Below are 24,129 nucleotides of genomic sequence, written 5' to 3'. Positions count from 1 at the left end.
AGAGAACGCCAAACCAGAAAGATGACAAAATGCAAATGTAACAAAGGAAACAGCGCCTCTCCTCTTTGCAATTAGGAGGTTGTGAGAACGTACTGACAACGTTGCCACTACATTGTCACAATGTTCTGGGGATTTACATTTCAGCCTTGTGTCAATGTTGTGGGTAGGTTGTCACATCTTAACCGTGTTTGCTGGGTACCAGAATACTGCTGCACCATTTAAGGTGGTTCGAACGCGAATAATTCAGCCTCGAATTTTATGAACCAGACTAATAAATCAGAGAACTTGGCCACGCGTTCAGCTAAATCTGAATTTTTATTTTGAGCCCAAAATTGCACATGGGAAACTGAAATTCAAACATAAGTATACGTTGTCATTTTACATATTACATTTTCATTAGGCCACCCAGAAATTGAAGTACCGTCAGATAACATAGGTAATATCTTCATACCAAAATACATACATCCGTATTCCATCGCTTCGCGCTATACTGTCTCTCCATCAAGGACTCTGCCATTTCACACTAGAAATAATCTCGTCACGTGGTCAATACTCGCCGACTTACTGACGTCACGGTCATCTGTTCAGTAAGCATCACCGCAGCGGTCCGTGAGAGAAGGCTTCGAACAGGGTAAGCAATATCACGCAATGATAATATTGAATTTAACATCTTATTGCGCACAAAGCGGTTGTTTTGATGTGTATTTTTTCATATGGGTGATGTAAGTCATCTGCTGCTAGACTTCATACACGCCAGCTGCCTCACCTTTATCAGAGCCCAAACGCTATGCTGTGAAACCTGAACCGTCGCTGTATCTGAATAAGCAAATGGCTGAAACAAGCATCCAGACGGGCACAAACTGGTTCTTTTTATATGTATGCAGCGTCTTATCTTTTCTTGGTATCCCATTTTTCCTCGTTGTTTTTTTTATTTCTGTAAACAACTGTCGAATAATATGCTATTCAGTATTTCTTATATAATTGAATTCACCACTGACGACAGGCTGAGTGTACAGTCTCATCCTCCATCCTCAGAGCCCAGCGGAAGTTCATGGCGTCCTTGAGGCATGAAGGACGGTGCGCTAGTGATGAATGATGCTGCGGCGGTGGGCCGAGACAAGAGCCTGTGAGCACGAAACGATGAATGTTAACGTTAGATTTTGTCAGAGTGCTTCTTTTTTGGCGTTTTTCTTCGTCGTTAGATACACTCCTCCGTCAGTGAGCTTTGCGATTATAAAAAACGGATTATGTAGGCTGTGATATTGCTGGCGGTCTTCATTGCTGTGTCATGAGAACAGGCTACGTGACACTGACTCATTTAACCTTTCCTTTTTATGCTGTATGATGTAGGGTGGAAGGCTGTTCCAAATTTCTTTTTATTCTATTATATTATTTAAATGATGCTGTCTCATTCTTAATTTGACTGAATTTAGTTGAGAATTTTGTAATGATATTCAATATATCTTCACTTATTAAGCCTTAAAAATGAGTTTATAATTGGCAGCAAATTGCATTTAATGTGTATAATTTTTTTCTTCACAGGTCTTCTTTTCCATTTGTGGGAGACTCCCAGAGTCTTTGTTTCTGTGGTTGTTGAGACTGTGTGCAGAGGGTCACCATGGGAGAGCTTTTCCGTAGTGAGGAGATGACCCTAGCGCAGCTTTTCCTGCAGTCTGAGGCTGCATACTGCTGCGTCAGTGAACTTGGGGAGCTGGGAATGGTGCAGTTCAGAGATGTGAGTACAAACTAGACCATGGTGAAAATTCATTGCTACACTGTTTTAAGTGCTGATAAACAGTAATAAGTTGATATACAGATCTGTCTACACATCTCCACATCTCTTGTTCTCTTTCTCTTTAACTCTTTCTTGCTCTGGATTACTAGTTATTTGCAATATAAAAAAATGACAGTACTGTGTTATAAAGTTTGATAATTCTATGTGGAATCCTGCTTTTTTGTCTGCACAATGTGGAAATGTGACTGTGCATGTTATCATCCCCTTGTGCTGTGCAGCTCAACCCTGATGTGAACGTGTTCCAGAGGAAGTTTGTCAATGAAGTGAGGCGCTGTGAGGAGATGGACAGAAAGCTACGTGAGTCACACATACAACCATTGTCCAGTAGAACATGAATGGCCAAGTCTGATAGAAAATAAATGACTAAATGATGTTCCCTAAAAAGGGAAGGATGAAACCCTGACTTTTTAAGCTTGTAATAAAAAGGAATTCTGTCATATCAAATTGAGGCCTACATCTTGACCCAGTCATCCCGTTCTAAGACAGCTCAGATAATCTAGTGGAATTTCTGAAGGTAAAGCCTTCCAAAATGAACTTGGTCCCATTTAGTTGCATACCCTTGGGATAAGAATATTCTGGTGAAGGGAGTGAGTCCATCTTCTTAAGAGTCACAAACCCAGTTTCTGCCATGTTAACCAGGGTTTGTGGAGAAGGAGATTAAAAAGGCCAGCATCCCCACAGTGGACACTGGTGAGAATCCTGAGGTTCCATTTCCACGAGACATGATTGACCTCGAGGCAAGTTTACTTTAATTTCCAGCTGTATTACAACAGAAGTATTATGCAGATTGTCTTTTGGATGTTACCACGAAAACTGATATTTTTCATAGATTCATTCACAGCTGCAAGAAATCTTTCCTTGTAGCAGTAGCAGCTGGTCATTAGCAACTGGTTTTCCAAGTGAATGTCCTGGCATTTTGAAATGACAGGCAACCTTTGAGAAGCTGGAGAATGAGCTGAAGGAGATCAATACCAACCAGGAGGCCCTGAAAAAGAATTTTCTGGAACTGACTGAGCTCAAGCACATCCTCAGACGCACACAGCAGTTCTTTGATGAGGTCAGTTTTTTCTTTTGGGACAGAAATTTATTAGATAAAGGAATAGATGTGAGTGCTAACTTACCATTTAATATCATTATTATTAGATGGAGGACCCCAACCTGCTAGAAGAATCCTCCTCTCTGCTGGACCCCAGTGAGGCTGGGAGAGGGGCCCCACTGCGGCTTGGGTGAGTCTGCTTTACTGCATTGCCATGGTCACTGATCTCATTCCATCTAACTGCCCATAGGTGACATTTTCCACATTTACTATTGTACTGACAACTCAACAAAGAAGTAGTATAACGATGATTTGCTCTGCAGGTTTGTTGCTGGTGTGATAAACCGTGAGCGGATCCCCACTTTTGAGCGTATGCTGTGGAGAGTTTGCCGTGGTAACGTGTTTTTACGGCAGGCTGAGATTGAGGACCCTCTTGAGGACCCCACAACAGTGAGTTTACTTCCCTTTCTATTTAATCGTGCTTGTCATTTGTCCATATAGTATGAGAATTATTTAATGCACTTTTGCTACATCTTGCAAAAATCATGCAATTTGCTCATGATACATCTAAATAGCAGAATCTTTTTTTTTTTGCAATGTGGTAAGACCTCGTTCTGTGATGTAGTACTTTTATCATTTGATGTAAACATAATGCTCTTGTCTGTCTATGTTACAGGGTGATCAAGTACATAAGTCAGTGTTCATCATCTTCTTCCAAGGAGATCAGCTGAAGAACCGAGTGAAGAAGATCTGTGAAGGGTAAGTGAGCTTGTACCAGACGGCTAAATTATTTTTTGTTTTTTTTTTCAGTTCAGAGTCTTTGCATGTCTCAGGGTTCATTCCTCATACCATATCAGGGAATCCGTTCCACAACTCCTCCCACTTCCCAGTTAGGGATCTGGACTATAAAAATATAATAGATGTAAAATTTTTCATTGTATAATGGGAAAACGGCAGGTTGAGGTCCTCTATCTCAAACGTGGGTCTTCCATGAAAATGCTGTGCCTGGGCCAGACTTGCAAATTCATTGAAATTCAAACAAATCAACTTGCATAAATGAACATGGAGAGTTAAGGTAGAATTAGGATTCTGTTACTCTTCTTATTGATTATCGATTCCTTATAATCTATTACTTAGTCTTTGATGTCTTTAAACATGAATTTTGATGCCAGGTTCCGTGCGTCTCTTTACCCGTGTCCTGAGACACCACAGGAAAGAAAAGAGATGGCAGCTGGTGTCAACACCCGCATTGATGATCTACAGATGGTGCGTCTGAATCTTGATATGCCCTTAAGAAAATTCATTAACAAAGAATTTTAAATAAATGTATGAAATTATTGATTATATATTTACAAAAATGCATACAAATAAGTTTGTCTTGCTTTTCTAATCAGTGTTCACACTGGACATTTCTTAGAAAATGTTTTTTGTGTCCTGATGGTTTTGGTTTCATTTTCTAGATAATAATAGATTGCCTATTTGGGGAGGACAGAAATCCATGTCTTCAGTGATGACAGATGTTTACTTGTATTTACAGTAGTTTTGTTTTGGTATATAGTGCTTACAGCCTGCATGGCCTGGGACCTATTGTTCAAAAATACCGCATACTGTTGTAGCATGGTTGCATTTGTTAAATTTTAGTGTGTTGTGTACTTTTGAAAGGAGGATATGTTTTGAAAGATTTAAAGTGATATTCTCAATGATAGTCATCCACTTCAGTAGAGAATGGGAGTTACCAGTACTAGCTGTGCTATATTCAATTAGCCTCTAGCTTGTAAGCCTTTGGTGATGTGTATATACACCAATCAGACATAACATTATGACCACCTTCCTAATATTGAGTTGGTCCCCCTTTTGCTGCCAAAACAGCCCTGACCCGTTGAGGCATGCTCCACTAGACCCCTGAAGGTGTGCTGTGGTATCTGGCACCAAGATGTTAGCAGCAGATCCTTTAACTCTTGTAAGTTGCGAGGTGGGGCCTCCATGAGATCTCAATTGGATTGAGATCTGGGGAATTCGGAGGCCAAGTCAACACGTCAAACTCGTGGTTGTGCTCCTCAAACCATTCCTGAACCATTTTTTGCTTTGTGGCAGGCCATTATCCTGCTGAAAGAGGCCACAGCCATCAGGGAATACCGTTTCCATGAAAGCGTGTACGTGGTCTGCAACAATGCTTAGGTAGGTGGTACGTGTCAAAGTAATATCCACATGGATGGCAGGACCCAAGGTTTCCCAGCAGAACATTGCACAAAGCATCACACTGCTTCTGCCGGCTTGCCTTCTTCCCATTGTGCATCCTGGTGCCATGTGTTCCCCAGGTAAGCGACGCACACGCAGGCGGCCATCCACGTGATGTAAAAGAAAACATGATTCATCAGACCAGGCCACCTTCTTCCATTGCTCCGTGGTCCAGTTCTGATGCTCATGTGCCCATTGTTGGTGCTTTCGGCAGTGGACAGGGGTAAGCATAGCGCCCTGACTGGTCTGTGGCTATGCAGCCCCATCTGAACAAACTGCAATGCACTGTGTATTCTGACACCTTTCTATCAGACCCAGCATTAACTTCTTGAGCAATTTGAGCTACAGTAGCTCGTATGTTGGATCGGACCACACGGGCCAGCCTTCGCTCCCCACGTTCATCAGTGAGCCTTGGCCGCCCATGACCGTGTCGCCGGTTTACCACTGTTCCTTCCTTGGACCACTTTTGATAGATACTGACCACTGCAGACTGGGAACACCCCACAAGAGCTACAGTTTTGGAGATGCTCTGATCCAGTCATCTAGCCATCACAATTTGGCGCTTGTCAAACTCGCTCAAATCCATTTTTCCATTTTTCCTGCTTCTAACACATCAACTTTGAGGATAAAATGTTCACTTGCTGCCTAATATATCCCACCCACTAACAGGTGCTGTGATGAAGAGATAATCAGTGTTATTCACATCACCTGTCAGTGGTCATAATGTTATGCATTCATCAAATCTGTCAAAATATGGATCCACCTATTTTAATAAACAGAAAAAGGTCTAGATAATGTTTTTCCTATGTGGGTTTTCTTGAGTACAGTAACATATTTTGATTATAATGTATTGTGACACACATCTGTTGTCGATTGGGAATTGGAATTATTGCAGTGTGGTCTAGCACTTTAGTCTTTAGGCCAAATGACATTTAAGGCCCTGAGGGGTTCTTACGAGTGGAAACAATTTTGGAGAATTTAGAGATTGTTCTAATTGTCATGGAGACTGGAAAGAGTATTACAGTATGCAGTTTACTCATCAGACAGCCAGCTCTGCTCCAGCCCCCCTTTTAGTGACAAACCCTAATAATGCCTATTACTTCTGTTCAGCATTGGCTTGCCTTGTGATTTGTTTATGACTGAAGTCAGAATACAAGACCCTAGTTGAGCACTTTCAATCTGTCAAATGGAGACTGAAATTGGCATTCATTTATAAGACAGAAAAACTGGTCCAAAATCCTTCTCTCTGCAACAGCAAGTGATTACAGAGTAGTTTCACAGCGTCGTCTGTATTATGTGATGGGATAGCTAAATAACTGTATTTGACTGTTCTTCTGTATTTTACTGCACTGTTGGTTTTGGTATCAGCTCCCTGTGTTCTGTAATACAGGTGCTGAACCAAACAGAGGACCACCGACAGAGGGTCCTTCAGGCTGCTGCTAAAACCATGCGTGTGTGGTTCATCAAAGTAAGGAAGATGAAAGCCATCTACCACACACTGAACCTCTGCAATATTGATGTCACTCAGAAGTGTTTGATTGCGGAAGTGTGGTGCCCCATCTCCGATCTGGACTCCATCCAGTTTGCCCTGCGAAGAGGCACGGTGAGGCAGCCAGTCACTGTTCGTCTACGATTGATTTTATTCACTCACCCCCAACAGTGTTCACTATTTTAGCCAATGAATGTTGTGAGTTGTAAGGAGAACTAGATTGACCGCTTAAACCACATCCTAATGCTGTGTTGCACACAATATAGACTACATGAATTTATTTGTATTGTAAATACTCCTAACACTAGACAGAATACTAGAGAGATTTCTGTATTAGGAAAGCATTAGGCATAGCCTGTGTTACCAAAAGGTTATTTTCTGGCACTGTGTTTTTGAGTCTTTCTCTTATTTCCACTTTCAGGAGAGGAGTGGATCCACTGTTCCTTCGATATTGAACAGAATGCAGACCAAACAGACTCCGCCCACCTACAACAAAACAAACAAATTTACCTCGGGCTTCCAGAATATTGTGGATGCTTATGGAATTGGAACCTACAGGGAGATTAACCCAGGTACCAACAAAGTTTTAGTATTAAATTTTTACTCTCTCTATCTCTATCTCTGCAGATTATTTGCATAACACAGATGTGTGCACAGGATGATAGGATGTTTCTGCTGGCCGCAAATAGATTTACACTAGACACTAGATGTAGATGTACACTAGAAAGTTTACACTATATTATGTATGATGTTAGTCACATTCTTTGTTAAACATCTGCCAGCTGCTTTAACCTGTTTTAGATCACAAAATGCAGCTTTAGTTAAATTTAAGAAAATTAATTATTTCTAAAGGCAAAGATTGTCAATAGTTGCTATCCAAATTTAATCATGTCAGCTGAACTAAAGTGCCCTCCACAAATATTGGAACGCCTGGTAAACATGAATAAAACAGGCTATAAAAAAACATTTTATTGCTTATTCTTTGATATTTCATTCAGTATATAAATATATTAGAATATAATGAAATAAAATGACATAAAAATATAATCTTTATTTGAAGTACGATGACTGAAAGAAAAACCTAAATCTTACCATGAAATCAAATCTATGTCTTCCACAATTGTTATTAGCCCTTAATTTAATACTTTGTGCAACCTCTCTTTGCTAAGATAATAGCTCTGAGTCTTCTCTCATAATGCTTAATTAGAACACAGTGCATGGGAGACCATTGAGATCATTGCTCCGTACAGAATCTGTCCATATCCTTCACAATCCAAGGTCCACTCTGGTGGACTCTTCAGCTCATACCACAGGGGACTGGGAAGGCCATGGCAAAACCTTGATTCTGTGATTTTCTCTTCAATTCTGTGATTCGGATCATTGTCCTGTTAGAAGATCCAGCCACAGCTCAGTTTAAGCTTTGTGGCTGGGGCAGTCAGGTTTCGGTACCATGAAATCTTGTATCCAAACAAGGTGTCCAGGTCCTTTGGATGAAAAACAACCCGACAACATAGTACAACCACCACCATGCTTCACAGTGGGGTTAGGTTCTGCACGGGTATTTTTGTGTCTATGCCAAACCTCTCTCTGGTATTTGTTGCCAAAAATATCTATTTTGGTCTCATCTGACCATAGAACATGGTTGCACTAAAAATCTAGGCACTAGGAGTTTGTTGGTCCTTGATAGCAGAGGCCTTTTTCTGAGAACCTTTCCAAACAACCTGTAGTTTTGGGAGATATATTGCCACGATAGCGGAAATGAAATTTTTCAACTGTTTAAATAGTTTCTTATAGTCATTTTCTGATTTGTGTGACTCAGCAACATTTTGTTGCACATATTGGAATGAATGACAAAGGGAATTTGGCCGCTGTATCACCTCATATTTTTACCCCAGTGAAACAGGAAGTCATGGCTGACTGTTTGTGTTCCTAATCGCTCAGCTGACCTCTAAAATATAAAATATGAACGGGAAAATAATTCAGTTAGATTTCACTCATAAGAATTTTTTAGAGTACCAACAAAAATCTTTATTTAATGATAAGATTTGAGTTTTTCTTTCAGGTTGTTCTTTCTTTTGTTTTGCTTTTTGCTCATGTTTACCAGGAGTGGCAATATTTGTGGAGGGCACTGTAAATCATGACTGCACTGTGTTTTTCTTTTTACCTTATTGCTGAAGATTCTTTATTGTCATGCACTATTTATGTTGGTTTTTCCTTGAACATCGTTTTGTTGTGTGTTTTTGTGCTGGCTTCCTGTAGCACCCTACACCATTATCACCTTTCCCTTCCTGTTTGCTGTGATGTTCGGGGACATGGGTCACGGCTTGTTAATGACCTGCGCCGCCCTTTACCTTGTCATCAGAGAGAGCCGCCTGCTCGCACAAAAGAGCGACAACGAGGTCTGAGCTTAATTATTACTGATTCTCTAAGCGTATGATACATCATTACTGATTCCTTTGGAGCTTATAATGCTTTACAAGTTCTCTCTGAGCATATGCATTATTACTCAGATTATGGTATCCATTGTAATAATGCATATGCTCAGATTTTGGTATCCACTGTAATAATTACTTTATTTGTATTGCTTCATAATCCGACTGCATAACATGTTAAGTGAGGTTATCAAAGTAGCAGAGCATAAATTAGCCTGACATAGTGGTCATCAAATCTGATTTAACTAATGCAGGGCTGAATGTGCTAAAAATGATTTTAACGATAACATCTCTCTCTCTCTCTCTCTCTCTCTCTCTCTCTCTCTCCACCCCTCTCCATCTTTCTTTGTCTGCATGTATGTAGATGTTTAACATGATTTTTGCAGGCCGATATATAATCCTACTTATGGGAATATTTTCCATGTACACTGGAGTCATCTACAATGACTGCTTCTCCAAATCACTCAATATGTTTGGTTCTGGGTGGAGCGTGAAGCCCATGTTTGGCCCCAAAGGAGGCAACTGGTCGTAAGTTTATCAGATTCAGTTTATCAGATTACTAGATTAAACAGAGAACATAAATCAGTAAGACTGAGAGATATTGACAATTAGCTGCAGCTTAGTCTATGTTAAAATTATTTATGATTTATTAAATTCCTGGTAAGTCTTTTAGGCCTCAGTGATTGGCTGTATCAAGGATTCTACCAGGTCTGATTTTATTCAGGCATATGTTGTGTAAGAACCTGTAACTAAACTAAAATGATGAAGTGAGCAAGCTAGAGTGGGTCTGGGCAGTGGTGACAGCAGAATTTATGCTAACATAGACAAACCTTGTTGCTGGTTAGGTGAGGAAGTTGGTGTGCTACCCTAAGTTAACAAAACCTCCTAAAAGATAGGAGGAACTTCAGTTAAGAGATAACTAATTTCTCACTGAATTTTTAAATTTTTGTGTGTGTTTGTATTTGTAGATTTGAGACTCTAGATGGAAATGCAATTCTGCAACTTGATCCTGCAGTACCTGGAGTGTTTGGTGGACCATATCCTCTGGGCATTGACCCAGTAAGTCAATAAAATATTAACATAATAAAAATATTGACAAAAAGACAGAAATTACTTGTGTAACTCAAAACCCATTCCCCCATCCTGTGTGGTTCCACTTCCATTAGAACAGCCCTAACATAAAAAAAGTTCTGTTAGATTTCTTATGAAGTTGACAACGTTGGCGATAAAGCCAAAGGGAAAGTGTGAGTAAGTATTGTTATGCATTAATCTAATTCTTTCTGTATATTTGTCCTCTATTAGATTTGGAACATAGCGACAAACAAGCTGACCTTCCTAAACTCATTTAAGATGAAGATGTCAGTCATTCTGGGTGTGATTCACATGCTGTTTGGAGTCACTCTTTCACTCTTCAATCATCTGTGAGTATTTGCATGCAAATGGATGTTCATCCACATTGTTTACTCTTGTATATTTATTGGAATTTTCATGTGTTTTCATGTTGTAAGGGGTGTTTTGAATAATGTAAATGCATGCATGGAAATTCAAGTACTGCTTTATTGCCAATGCTCTTTCTTTAGGTACACTACATGTCCAAAAGTATCCAGACATCTCTTCTAATTTAGTTACTTTAAGGTGTATCCATTGCTGAAACAGTTGTTCAATTGTGCACATACAACTTGAACAGTCTCCCTACTAAAAAATTGCAATTAAATGGAAGTGTTCTGGATCACCCACATATCACCACCATTCTCAGTGTCACACATCAGGCAGTGGGGTACAGAGCTCCCCAAAATTGGACTGTGAAGCACTGGAGCTGCGTACTCTGCAGCTCAAATAGCATTTGCGAATTAATTGTTAGTACTTGTCCATATGGAAGAAAAAAATATATACATATATGTGCTCATATTAAAAATACTGGTGAAATATAAGTGATGTTTTAAAATATAAACTATGTGCAAAAATATATTTTGCTGTGCTATTTTGAATATTTAAATATATGCCAGTATATGCACATGTATGGGTGACTTCATTAATGCTCTTGTGACTAAATGCAGTCGGATCCTCACAGAAATGTGCCAACATCTAGCCTTGCCAGAAGAGTATAGGTGGTTACAGTAGAACTCAATGGCCAAGCTGCCATTCTCTGTCAACTTTGAAATTCATTCTTGGTGATACATGAAAAAAAAAACTTCTGAAACTAGGTGTCCTCATAACCTCATAGCTAGTTTGGGCCATGCTCCTGACTGTAGTCTTTTGACCATGTTTGTTGTGTTCTCAGGTATTTTAAGAAGCCTCTGAACATCTTCCTGGGATTCATTCCTGAGATTGTGTTTATGAGCTGCCTGTTTGGATATCTTATCCTGCTGATTTTCTATAAGTGGACGGCCTATGATGCAGCCACCTCTAAAGATGCTCCCAGCCTCCTCATTGCCTTCATCAACATGTGTCTCTTTAACTACAGTGATCCGAGTAACAAACCACTATACAGAGGACAGGTAAAAATACATTCACATACACATTTGCACATGTCCCTATGGAATATATGTGCAATATGACCATAATCTCTGTCTCTTTTACACACGCTTACAGTAATGTACAAAAATCAGCGTTCACCCTTTTTTAATTTAATTTACGGCCAAAATGTCTAATAGGTACAAGTCATTCATTTTTCATTGTCACTGGAAAAAAACTATTTAAACAAAAATTACATAATAAGTCTTTAGTCTTAGAAGGTGGTTTTCTTCTTTTCACAATCCAAGTAATCCCAAACACAATATAGGTAGGGTGAACAGTCTACTGTTCTAAGACCCCCAACAGCTTCTTTGTTTACATCTTGATCTTCGCAGCAGTGTTCTTGGAGTTGTAGTCTTGCTGTAGAATGATTTTCTGCCCAAATCGAATAAATGAAATATTGATTGGCTTAGTGATGTAGGCATTTGTATAATTTCCTGCTTAATATTTGCTTCCTGCCTTTTTTCTGACACTGAAAAAATAAATGACTTGTTTTTAATGGTCGTGTCGACTGGAAAATAAAAGAGTGGCTTGTGATATTTTCACTGTTCTATATATCATCCGTTGCATCTAATAATGACATAGTAATCAGTCATCAGTCTTGCAACACTGTGTTTAAGGAATGTTAATTAGAGAGATGTATTCATTAATATTTTCTTGTTTACTTTCAGGGTATATCTATGCATTATTTTGATGGAGGAAAATGTTTAACAGGCTAGTGAAAGTGTTTTACAATGCTTTCTCTCTGTCTTCCTATAGATTGGGATTCAGTCTCTGTTAGTGGTGATTGCTTTGGCCTGTGTGCCCTGTATGCTGGTAGTGAAGACCATGGTTCTCCGTCGCCAGTACCTCTGGAAGAAGCATCTAGTAAGTTCACACATTCTAGTTTTTGTCCTTTTTCTCCTTGTGTTGGCAGTACATCTCTGCATCAGATCATGCACCAGAGGACTGTTTTTTTTTTAGATCAGTGGTTTTCAAATCAGTCTTTAGGGCCCCTAGATGGTCCATATCTTTCCTCTATCCTAGCCCCTGAACCAAGCCATTAAGAAAACTGAATACCTCGTAGAGCAATACTGGGCGCTGGTATAGATCAGAAATATGTACCATCTAGAGGGATTTGAGGACTGAGATTTGAGAATCATTGATGACTGATTTTAGATTTTATTTAGCTTTTATTTAGATTTATTATTAAAATGGATTGATTAAAAATTCCAATATTATGTTTTCCATTATATTTAAAAGTTGTTCCTATACAGTTAATGAGTTTGGAAAATGTCCACTGGTCCTCTGGGTTGTAGAATTCACTAGTCCTCTGGTAGTAGACAGTGTTTCTGTTTTTAATGAACCTTGTGAGGTGTCCAAATCTGGTCCTGGAATTTCACAGCTTTCCTTTCTAATACATCTGATTGTTAAGACCTTTAGGAGCTGAATGAGGTGTATCAGTGAAAGGAAAGTGCTGAACCGAGCAGAGCTGTGGGAGACAGCAACGTGACTACTTTGGACTGCCTTATTACATGGATGTTGCATACAGTAGATGAGATACATAAGACCCTAAATAATTGTCTCAATCTGTTAAAACTAATTCTTTATTTTATCTAGCATTGGTCTGGCCCAGTGGGGCACCTACCATGTAATTAGTCATATTTTAGATGCCTTTGCCTATTTTTATTTTCCCTTCATGCTAGACATTGAAAACAAGGTGTTTGCTCTATAGACAGTGCCATTCATTTGATTAGTAAGAGCACAGTGTTTTTAATCTGATTGGCTTTGGATTAGCTGAATGGCAGTTTAATAGTAAATGTTGTGGACAACACTGATTATCATTTTTATAATAATTCAATGTGGATTTTATTTCTAGTACACTGCAATGAGACAATACATGTGAAATGGTCTCAATGTACAGTATGCAATCACAAACTGAGTAGAAGCAGAATAAGTTATATCATATTTGTGTGTAATAATTATTTGTGTAGATATTAGGATTATAGATATTTAGACGTTATGGGCATGATACCTTTATTTGTGCTTGTCTTCAGTATCTTGAAGAGGAAACCGGGTAGCTATGGTCTAATGTAAGGTAAAACATTTGTAAAAATAAACTTATAAAGAAAAGAAAAGTCAAAGTAGCAGTGCTAGTTTGAGTGCACAGTTTTACAATCAAAAAAATCCCCAACTTTGTCTGTTTTATTGCAAACATATTTTTTTTTTTAAATAAGAAAAAGAACATGAACAAACCAGTAATAATTGACCATATAAAATAAAATGTAAAATAGACAACACAAACTTAATTTAAGGTGTGTGTTTGGTAGGTGCCCCAAGAAACCATACTGCATACACGCAGGCAGACATACTCAAACAGACACCAAAAGAGCCCGTGGCGTGCTGTGAGCCATTCAGACTTTGTTGGGTTTTGTATTTAGTCCCAGATGAGGGAGGCAAGCCCTGCTGAGAAACTAGAAACTTTAGAGCAGGCAGGCACCAGCTCACCCACCGGACTCACCCAACAGGGCACGCAGAAGTTTGGGGGCGTCCGGGTTGGAAATGGTCCCACCGAGGATGAGGCAGAGATCATCGAGCATGACCAGTTATCCCAGCATTCTGAGGATGGAGATGAGGTGGGTGTGTCTAGAGGCTGAATGAGGTGAAGATATGGTGATGTAAACAATCTAGTAGTAGGAGTTCTGGAGAAAGAAGATTTTTTGGGAAAAATGCTGTTTTTGTATATTACAAGAAGTATTTATTTATGAATTTGTTTATGGAAATGATATAATAGAGTGAAGTAGCGATTCTTATTTAAGCCTAAGTCTTAGGACACCTGAGAAAATTATAGTTACAGCTATTTGATGTTTATTTTTATAGCTGTTGCTCAGAAAAACACTAACATGAGAATGGTAATGCAGTTATTAATTGTGATTTAGATGTGATCTCTCTGTTGATATTTAATAGCTCCCAACTGACGACAGACACAGCTCAAACTCAAGTAAAAATTATTTACTTTTAACCTGTTACAGCGCCCATCAGTAGTTAGAACTTTTGTTGATGTGTTTTAATTAATGTATTTTCGTCCTTTTTTTATTTGCAGGTATTTGCCTCAACTGATGAAAATGCATACACATCACATTCGCTTTGTTGCAATGTGAACAATGGTGGTGCAAGCAAAAAAATGTAGAAAATATTTGCAATCAGCTAAAATAATTGTGATCAGGTGATTATGTAATAATTGTGACCATCACAGTGCAAAACCAAAATTGCGTTTTTCCAACCACCTCACAAGATCTCAGTAAAACAAGAAATTCTTGTTGTTAATGTTTATTTGTTTTTATTAATTTGTTATAGGGTTTTTACAAGCAAAATAAACACACTGCCCAGATAAATAGTTATATACTTTCTCAGGTGGCCTAGGATGCCAGTGCAGCAGCATGTATGCATGCATACTTCTGTTTATATTTCTGTTTCATTTCATACAGAATTAGATGTTTAAAACACAGATCAAACTGCACTTTGTCATGTGGTTTCTCATGCAGATATTTCAAAGCATTTTGCTCTGTTCATTTATGTATGGTCATAAACAAATCAGAGTTTGTTTTAGTAAGGGGGTGTCTGCTCTCTCAGACAATTGCAACAGACTCTCCTGCACAGCTTAAGTGATTCCTGCCTGCCAGGATGTCTAACTTTGAGACTGTCATCCCCACACCCCACCACATTAATATTTTATTTGTTAATCATAATTCTTCCTCTAAATTGTTAAATAAACACTTTTAATTATGAGGGTTAAAATAATGATTTTTAATAAAAATCTAAAAATCTAATGGCACTATAGCTAGCGAGAGAAAGGTACGAAGGAGGCATAGATTAGGAGAATGAGAAAGAATGAGAGTAGCTTCACAGTCATTTGAGAAACGTAAACAGGGGGATATCTTCTCCCAAGGACACAGTGAACACCCTGCATCACCAGCTCCATGCATTCCAGCAACATGGAAAATATTTTCATCATCAGCTCTGAATGCCACAGCTGTTTTTCCTGTACTCCTAAATAATCCTGTACTCCTAATCTCAATTTAAAAATTCCACTGGGAAGAAGAATTGAATTGCCTGTGTCTAATATGTATTTATATTAATGCACCTCTTGCAAATACTAGGGTTTCCATTCCGTTTTGTGTGTCACAGTAACATTTGTATGTTCCCCATAGTGGTGAAGTTTGGTTTCTGAACCACCTGACTAACTCCCATTTCTGCTTCTGTTCAAGCACTCAGAGGAAGAGCCGGTAAGACAGATGTGTGTACTTGTGTGTATAGGGGGAGTGTGTGAGAGAGAATGTATGTGTGAGAGTGTGTACAGTTGAGTTTTTTCTAAGTGAAAATAAGTTGGCACTTTCTCTACAGGGAATAAACTTAAATAATTTTAGCAATTTTAGTGCATAAGTAAATGTTTTTTTTCAATCAAGTTTTATAAAATAAAACATTAAGTATCAAAAGTGGCATAACCTTTGCATAGGCCATCTTTTATGTTTAATCTTCTCTGCAGATAGAAAATCAGCAAAACATGTAATTTGATCAGGGATGCCCAAATTTTTGAATATGACTGTATGTATTTAAATGCACTTGTGTTTACCTAAATGAAACATACTGGACACCTATACTTTATTTTCATTTAAGGATGCAATTAACTGAAAAGGACACAAATTGGTGGGCAAGCAATGCAATGTGTACAATGACATTGTATGCAATTTGTACATGACAATAAAACCAATTAAACTACATACTATTAAATTTATTCTATATCCAGTTTAATGAGCGATGAGGTTTGCCCTCACAAGGTGTGAGCTGCATGTGTTTTGACAAGCTTAGAGTCAGGCCATAGAATGAGTCAGCAGTACTCAGTTTGCAGAGTTCCCCAGTAGCCCATGCCTCTGCTGTAGAACAATGAGTGCATTAGCTCACTCTTTTTCCATGGGTCTGATGGAGCCACAGAGGACTCTGAACAAAAGGATCAGGTGGGGAAAAGGGAAGCAGGTCTTTGCCAAGCTAAACCTTACCAGACTAACATAGAGAGAAGCACTTCTGGTGGGTTTCCTATATGATAACAGAGAAAAGCACACTTTAACCTCTGTTCTTATGACATACCACGCATAATATCCACATGTGCCACTATCTGAATGGCTCAGTAGAACACAAAGTTGACTTTGAAGGTATTAGCCGAGAAGGAAGACTACTTGGTTTGAGAGCTTGTTTCATGGGTCAGTTGAAGGTTGGGAAAAAAAAGCTAGCCTGCTGTCACAGCCACCAACCATTGTTTTCAACAGAAATGACTCAGTGTAGCATACTGAATGAGAGGATATTATGATGGAAAATAATGATTAGAGGTCCAGCATGCCTACTCCTTGAAGGAACAGTATTTTTTTATTTTCAAATGTTCTTGTCATGCAGGGGGAGTGAAAGGAATGTTTCGCAGCATGCACAATACTGTTACGTTGACAAAAAGCTCTTACCATTGTCATCATCTAGAAATACACATTAAATTTGAAATGAAGCAATGACTATCAGATTACCTGTGAGAGTATGTATATCTATAATGGTTAATTTTTCCTCTTTCCATTACTCTTGGACAGATTAATCTTTGGGTACTGAGGAGATCAATTGCTTTAGTTTTGAAAGTGAAGTGTTTTCCCATTCTTACTTGATACAGGATTTCAGCTGCTCAGCAGTTCAGGGTTTTATATTCTGCAGATAATGAAATCCCTAAGTTCTTTGCTATTTTACATTACGAAATGCTGTTCTTGAATTGTTGCACTATGAAACCACAGCAGTCTTCCACAGAGTGGTGAACCCCTCCACATCTTTACTTCTGAAAGACTCTCTGGGATGCTCTTTTTATACCCAATCATGTTACTTACCTGTTGCCAATTATAATACTTAGTAGTGAGATGTTCCACCAAGACTTTACCAGTCTTTTGATGCCCCTGTCCCAACTTTCATGAAATGTGTTGCTGGCATCAAATTCAAAATGGGCATATATGTTAAAGAAAAAACAACAAAAAACAGTTTTTACATTTGATATGCTGTCTTTGTATTATTTAAAATTACATATAGAGTTTAAATGATTTGCATAACATTGCATTCTGTTAAATTTTGCACAGCATCCCAACTTTTTTGGAAGTTTTGTACTTTAGAAAGCTGTAACCTCACCTTCCTGTTCATTAGGCTTACCACTGATTTGCATATTGTGATAATTCCTCATTTCATGCTAGTGCAGTCTTTGTATCTACATCTTGTATCTACATCTTGAACAGTATTCTTGACCTGTTTTTCTTCATAATTGAAGGTTTTACTTGATGATTCACTGTTGTGGTTTCATGGAGTCTGATAGGTTGCATGCTATTGCTGAGCTAATCAGTGCATTCCTGCTTCTTGACAGTATACTACAGGTAATGTTTTGCCTTTGTCTCTGTTCGATTTATTCTGACTTCTAATACGTCTGTGGTCCCCCTGTGGCAAGACAGCTGGTGCAGAAGCTATAGAAGCAGAGAGACACATCTGTCCAGCAAACAACTGAGCCCAATTTGTTATCTCCTGACATAGGAGGACTGTGTCAAGAATGCTGTGATTTCTGTATGATACTCACAGTATATAGGACAGTGTCCTTACATTAAAACTGACATTTTGCACTTCATAATCATTGTTTCATTTCAAATTTAGTGTGCTGGAGTACAGATCCTGGCTTAAAAAAAGCCAGAAGCTGTCACTATACACTGTATATTGTATATATTCACTGATTGTCTCCTTTTTTGCCCTTTTTCGTCTCCCTCCTTGTCATACTCTGTCCCACTACACGCTATTTTACGCAACCTGTCCAACTCACTACCCTGCCCGATATCCTATCCTTTTTCTCAATATGTGTACAGTTTAACTTTGGAGATGTAGCAGTCCACCAGGCCATCCACACAATAGAGTATTGCCTTGGCTGCATCTCCAACACTGCCTCCTACTTACGTCTCTGGGCTCTCAGTCTGGCTCATGCACGTGAGTTTTCACGCGCTCGTATGCGTGCACATATTAATGACTCACAAATTTAAGTACATGTACACACATGCAGTTAACATTAATATGCTTACATATATCTCTACTTTGTGCTAAATAGGAATAATTTTAAATTTCTTTCTTTTTCTCAGAGCTGTCTGAGGTTTTGTGGGGAATGGTGATGCACCTGGGCCTGGCATCCAGGAGTGGTGGTGGATTCTTCAGCCTATCTATTATTTTCCCAGCCTTTGCCACGCTGACAGTGTGTATTTTGCTCGTCATGGAGGGGCTGTCTGCATTCCTGCATGCTCTGCGGCTGCACTGGCAAGTCACACCTACATATACTTCATGAGGGATCTGTGGTGTGCTCTTGGGGTGTAAGAGTATGAAGTTAATTTTTAAATTTCTTTTGCTTCTAACTTTGGCACTTTTTAACAGTCAGCAAAATCAGCAAACAGGAAAAATTAAAGCAAAGACTGTCAAAACTCTCATTATTTGTATTTGCAACATATTTTGGACATTCTGATACTTAATATTTGCTTGTGGATTTTATTATTGTATATCTTTGTAACTTTTGGCACAAAATTAACTCCATATAAGAGTGCAAAAGTTGGTAAACTAATTAACCTCCTGGGTAAACTAGAATTAACATAACAATGCTGCAAATTGTCTTTAGATTTAGTTTGCTGAAGTCTGAAGAGCTGGTGAATTAAACAGATAAAAATACAAAAGCATAAGAAGAGCCTGTTATAATCTCACATCCACTGTTTGTTAGTGTTAATTGGCATTGGATTGCTTGGATCTGAGTGTCTTTTTTGGGCAGCCCTGTTTATCTTATCAAGCAAAGAGCACTCTATATGCTAATATAGCTATTAACATTAAAACAAGTATCCACATGAATCGAACAGAATAATGTGCTGAGGTGCATAGATTCCTCAGTAGACAAGGCCCTCATTTATCAGTATTACACAGAGAGGCAGAAACCTGATGTAGTCTTTTTTCTGCAGGCAACATTATGACAGTAACTGAAAGCGTGTTTTCAGAAAAGTATTACTAAACTTTCCTCTCATTCTGAAGCATCTGTTTGAAATAGACAGCATCCCGGTGACAGTACTTTCCATGACTCAAATTATGGGCTTGAAACTTGCACAGCCATGTTAAAAGGAAACCTATGGAAAAGTGCACAGAGCAGTGGACACTGACTTCATTTTATGAATAGCAACTTTTGTTTATCCTTTTTCTTCACTTCAAATCTTCCATGGCACTAAGCCAAACCTCCAGTCTTTTGAAGTGGTGCTGCTTCCCTACTTGTCATACAGCTTAAAAATAATTAGCATTTGTTTCTATTATTAGTGTGCTAGATGAATGAATTATGATTTTTAGTGTCTTTGTTGGTGTGTGCACACAAAGAATTAGTGCATGTTTATGGCCAGGCACCTGCTCTTTAAACTGCAGGTCATGCCGATTGTAAAAGCCAGAGCCAACATAATTTGTGAATAAGTACATCAGAGTTTTCCATAGTAAGACTATACACTATACACTGCACTTTATGGACATTTTTTGAACATGGCTTTGGAAATATTTTTGAACTCAATACAGGGGTATGAAGTTTGAATGAGATTCCTAGTAGTGAGTACTTAGCATTTAGCAGTTCGTTTAATTTAGCATAATGCATAGAGCTTTTGAAAAGTTGTTATGGAAGCTACAGGTGTTTTGCCCTGTATACTTGGTGTAACCTCTGTATGACCTCTGTCAACTATCCAGGGTGGAGTTCCAGAACAAGTTCTACACAGGCCAGGGCTTCAAGTTTGTGCCATTTTCCTTTGACAGTATCCTGGAGGGCCGCTTCGACGAGTAAAACTGCCCTCTGCTTCTCCCAGCGCACAGCAGGACTTCCCAGTATTCTCCTCTTTGCATGGAACTCACGTATATCCTCTCTTCTTGTGTAAAAGTAAAGTTGCTGTTATGAAGTGTCCAAAAGCTGTAACATTTGACCTTCAAAATGCCCTTCTGGAAGCCATTTTGTTAGATGATGTACCTGAGTGCTGTCTCTCCTCCTCTGCAGAACAAATACAGGACCCCTAAAACCTCAGAGATTAGATTTTACCTGAGTGCTTTATAAATTGTAACATTGTACTTTGTGCTACACATCACTGTTATCATGTGACTTATGTAAGATGATATGTTTATGCTTAACTATGATCACAAAGCCAGTCAATAATTCATGATTGTCAGAAACAGTAACCAGTTTAGGGTCCAAACACAGTGTTGAAATATGAAACATTAAGGGTTAAACTTTATCGGGGGCCATAAAAGCCTCCATAAACGTAATTCCTAAACAGTTTGTCATTACGGAAACCTCACTAGACTGGTAAAGGAATTCCCACAATAACAAAGCATAGGGGATCCCCATCCTCATGTGGAAAATGCTCATCACATCTTTTAATGGCCCTCTCTGATCGCTCTCTCTCATCTGCACTCGTTTTGTCATTGGAACAACTGTTTGAGCAAAGGAAGCAGGAGCAGATGTTTCCTCTAAATGCTGTGAGTTGATCAAGTTCAGGATTCTTTAAATTTGACTTGACATTTGCCAAACTATATTTTCCTAATCTGTTCTTGCTCTTCATGGTGTCATGTTACAGGTAACCATCACTGTTTCAAAAGGTTGATGGCAGCTATAATAAACAACAGTGACATATCTCTAGATTTTTGAGAGACAACAGGAGAAACATTTCACATGTACTCATGTATTAGTTTGTAAAGTGTGTGAGAGTGCACTCTTCAGTCATTGCATATATCTGTACAAGGTTGTTCATGTTGTATGGCTTCTGGTTATAGTAGCAGAAATACTATACAGTTCCTTTGCAGTGGCTCTGGTCCAAAACAACTAATAAGAGATGTTGTGCCCTATGCTGTTGATGGAAATGTTGTTCTGTATCTAGATGTGATGTTGATGTATGAGTGTATGCATGTACCACAAGTGATAACACTTCAGATGTGTGTTTGTTGATGTTTGTGATAAGGTGGAGCACATCTCTGTCACTATTAAAGAGAACCTGCTGGGAGAAAGCCTTGGGAGTGTCCATTCTTTTGTTTTAACTAATCCAGTGACAAAACATTGTAGTTAGGTTCAGTCTTCATACTGTAGAAATAAGTGACCTGACTTCTGTCAAGTGTGTGAGTGTAAGGAGATGCACAGATTTCTGAGATGGCAGTAATTTACTAGCAGATTTTGTTAATCCTTGTGGTTCCACAATTTGACTTTCTCATTGTTTGTTCCTAGCATTCTATCCAAGCAGAGTGAGTAAGAGGAGGGCTGAGCCTTCACCATAGTTGCACCAAGTACATCCAAAATACAGAAGCATGGATATACAAACCTGTGAAGCTGAAAACAGCAAATAAAGTTTGATTTAGACATATATTTACCATACCTCTCTAAGGGAAAAGCCATCCGGGATAAAAAGAGATTCTGCTGTGCAACTTAAAGACATCATATATTCTTTTCAGTACATAAATAGAAGTGTACACAGAGGGAATCCTTTAAAGCACACAGACACATGCACACTTCATAGCCTGGCACCAGAAGGGAGGAGAGTTCTGTTCCTACAGTAAACACCATTCAGATTCCTGTGCAGGTCAGTGCTTGTCTCCATTCTCCATGTATCTTTAACATGGAAATTGCAGTCATCCTGATGAAATAAATCATCAAGTTTCTTTAAGATTTCACTCCAGAACCTAACAGTAGTCTGAGGGTGAAATAAAGAGCTCATCTGGGTCTGTGACTTCTTAAATGCTTGTTTAATGTGAGTAGATTACACGAGTGTTTGGAATAATTCTCATCCTGTGCACCTATATTGTAATATAATAATACTTCTTAATAAAACTGTATACTCTATAATAATTCTTGATAAATACTCAATACATACGACTATACGAAGTAATTAAATAATAAACCACCAGACCTATGGCAACATTACGCTTCTACAAAGTATAATGGAAAAAGTCAGAGCAAATAACTTGAAAATGCATTCACTACAATCCTGAAATTATTCTCTAATTCTGTGTGTATATATAACGTAAAGCTTCAATGCTTTAATATAACATTCAGCCTATACTGGAGCTTCATTACAAGTGTTGCGTTTGTGCAGTGTTAATATATGAATCTTTTCATGGGTATGGGCATTTTGTGTACGGGGTTGGTCACCGTAATGGTGAGTGGCGCGTGACGGGTATTAGAGTTTCGGTAGGTCAAATCAGTCACCTCAGCTCACCAATAAGAGCTGAATTTTTTGGCACCCAAACTGCTCTTCATTTAGCAGCACTGGTATTTTTTTCGATAAGCCTAGTTAACAATATTGCCTATCATTTGCTGTTTTCAGTGTTGGGAATAATGAAGGGGCGGAACAAACTACTTGTTTTGTCTTAATCTAAAAAACGGTTCCTAACGTTTACGAGTCGGTGTGACGGTAAATTCAGTTCTGAACACCGGCACAAAGAGCCGACTCGTTCGCGAACGACACATCACTCATTTGTATGTGCCTTTCTGCATGCAGTTTAGTAAAAAGCATTTCTCGTGGTAGAGTACTTCTTCGTGTCTTAACCTGACGCCACAATATTCTATTTACAGTTTTATTTTTACACTTGTCAGGAAACATCTACACTGTTGAGGCCTGTGTACAGAGATGAAATTCAGCTCTCGGAATAAATTGTCCCTGTCAAATAAAGGTATAGATCAGGGATGTTCAACTCCAGTCCTTGAAGGCCAATGTCCAGCACTCTTTAGTGATTTCCTGCTCAAACATATGTGGTTAATCTGTTAATTATTAGGTTTACTCGTTGTGTATTAGTAGGGAAATGACCGAACTGTGCTGGACACTGGTCCTCCCAAGTCTGGAATTAAACATCCCTGGTATAAATTCATAGAGTGCCCCCTATTGGACAAAAGCCAGTAATACAGGTTACACTGGAACAGTAGTTAACTGCATCATACACGAGACACATAGAAACGTTTATTATGCATACCGAATTAAGAAATCAAATTTAAATAAATTAACTTTACGATTTACATTTTCACACAGACAGGTAGAATTCATAATTCAGTCACATTAACTCTTTTAGGGTTGCACTTGGAACTTCAAAAGAACACTTATGACTAAGGTTTGTTTTGCAGACAGACTGGCTTACATCATTTTAATTTTGTGCTGAGCATTGTGGATATCTTGAATAGGTGGTATGATTCATGTGTGTGAATATATGTGCTCATTCCCAGAATACTCCAAATACAAGGAAACTGCAGAAAAAAAAACTCCCCTTAGAGCAGGGATCACCAATTAGCTTGCCATGCAGATATTAGTGTCAGTTCTAATCTCATGTACATATTTCAAAAATGTTCCAGAGTGTTTCTGGGCTAGGACATTTAATCTTCAATAGTTATGGAACCATTTCTGGAAATTCTTTCACTTAAACTTTAAACAGTTTTCTCACAATCAACATGCAATTTAAGAAAAAATGTTATTTGAAGAATAATCCATTGAAAAGTTATTTAAGCTTATTCTGTAGCACTGCTCCAAAGAAACCTTTATGGCACCTTTATATTTAAGAGTGCACC

General features: G+C 38.5%; 1 protein-coding gene across 3 annotated transcripts; it reads left to right on the top strand.

Moving 5' to 3' along the window:
- Positions 1-568: 568 nt before the first annotated feature.
- atp6v0a1b (ATPase H+ transporting V0 subunit a1b) lies at positions 569-21,594 on the top strand. Of its 3 annotated transcripts, XM_036560653.1 has the most exons (23): positions 569-631; positions 1,543-1,735; positions 2,014-2,092; positions 2,435-2,532; positions 2,724-2,852; positions 2,939-3,021; positions 3,155-3,281; positions 3,508-3,590; positions 4,004-4,097; positions 6,460-6,672; positions 6,980-7,130; positions 8,818-8,957; positions 9,355-9,518; positions 9,959-10,049; positions 10,293-10,411; positions 11,272-11,488; positions 12,264-12,371; positions 13,925-13,939; positions 13,976-14,119; positions 15,752-15,769; positions 18,407-18,524; positions 18,674-18,845; positions 20,286-20,468. In XM_036560653.1, the coding sequence occupies exons 2-23, from the start codon at positions 1,619-1,621 to the stop codon at positions 20,377-20,379; spliced, it is 2,574 nt and encodes an 857-aa protein (XP_036416546.1). In that variant the 5' UTR covers positions 569-631; positions 1,543-1,618; the 3' UTR covers positions 20,380-20,468. The 3 variants fall into 3 exon arrangements, with proteins under 3 accessions (XP_036416546.1, XP_036416545.1, XP_036416547.1); XM_036560652.1 differs by having other exon boundaries at positions 13,925-14,119; positions 20,286-21,594; XM_036560654.1 differs by lacking the exon at positions 13,925-13,939 and having other exon boundaries at positions 14,012-14,119.
- The last annotated feature ends 2,535 nt before the right edge of the window (positions 21,595-24,129 follow it).

This window comes from Colossoma macropomum, unplaced genomic scaffold (assembly GCF_904425465.1).
Source record: "Colossoma macropomum unplaced genomic scaffold, Colossoma_macropomum, whole genome shotgun sequence".
Lineage (NCBI taxonomy): Eukaryota > Metazoa > Chordata > Actinopteri > Characiformes > Serrasalmidae > Colossoma > Colossoma macropomum.
This window is presented reverse-complemented; position numbering and strand designations above follow the sequence as displayed.

Coding starts and splice junctions, on each gene's coding strand:
- atp6v0a1b (XM_036560652.1), top strand. CDS start 1,619: ATGGGAGAGCTTTTCCGTAGTGAGGAGATGACCCTAGCGCAGCTTTTC. Junction 2,853..2,938: donor CACAGCAGTTCTTTGATGAG/GTCAGTTTTTTC, acceptor CATTATTATTAG/ATGGAGGACCCCAACCTGCT. Junction 3,591..4,003: donor GTGAAGAAGATCTGTGAAGG/GTAAGTGAGCTT, acceptor TTTTGATGCCAG/GTTCCGTGCGTCTCTTTACC.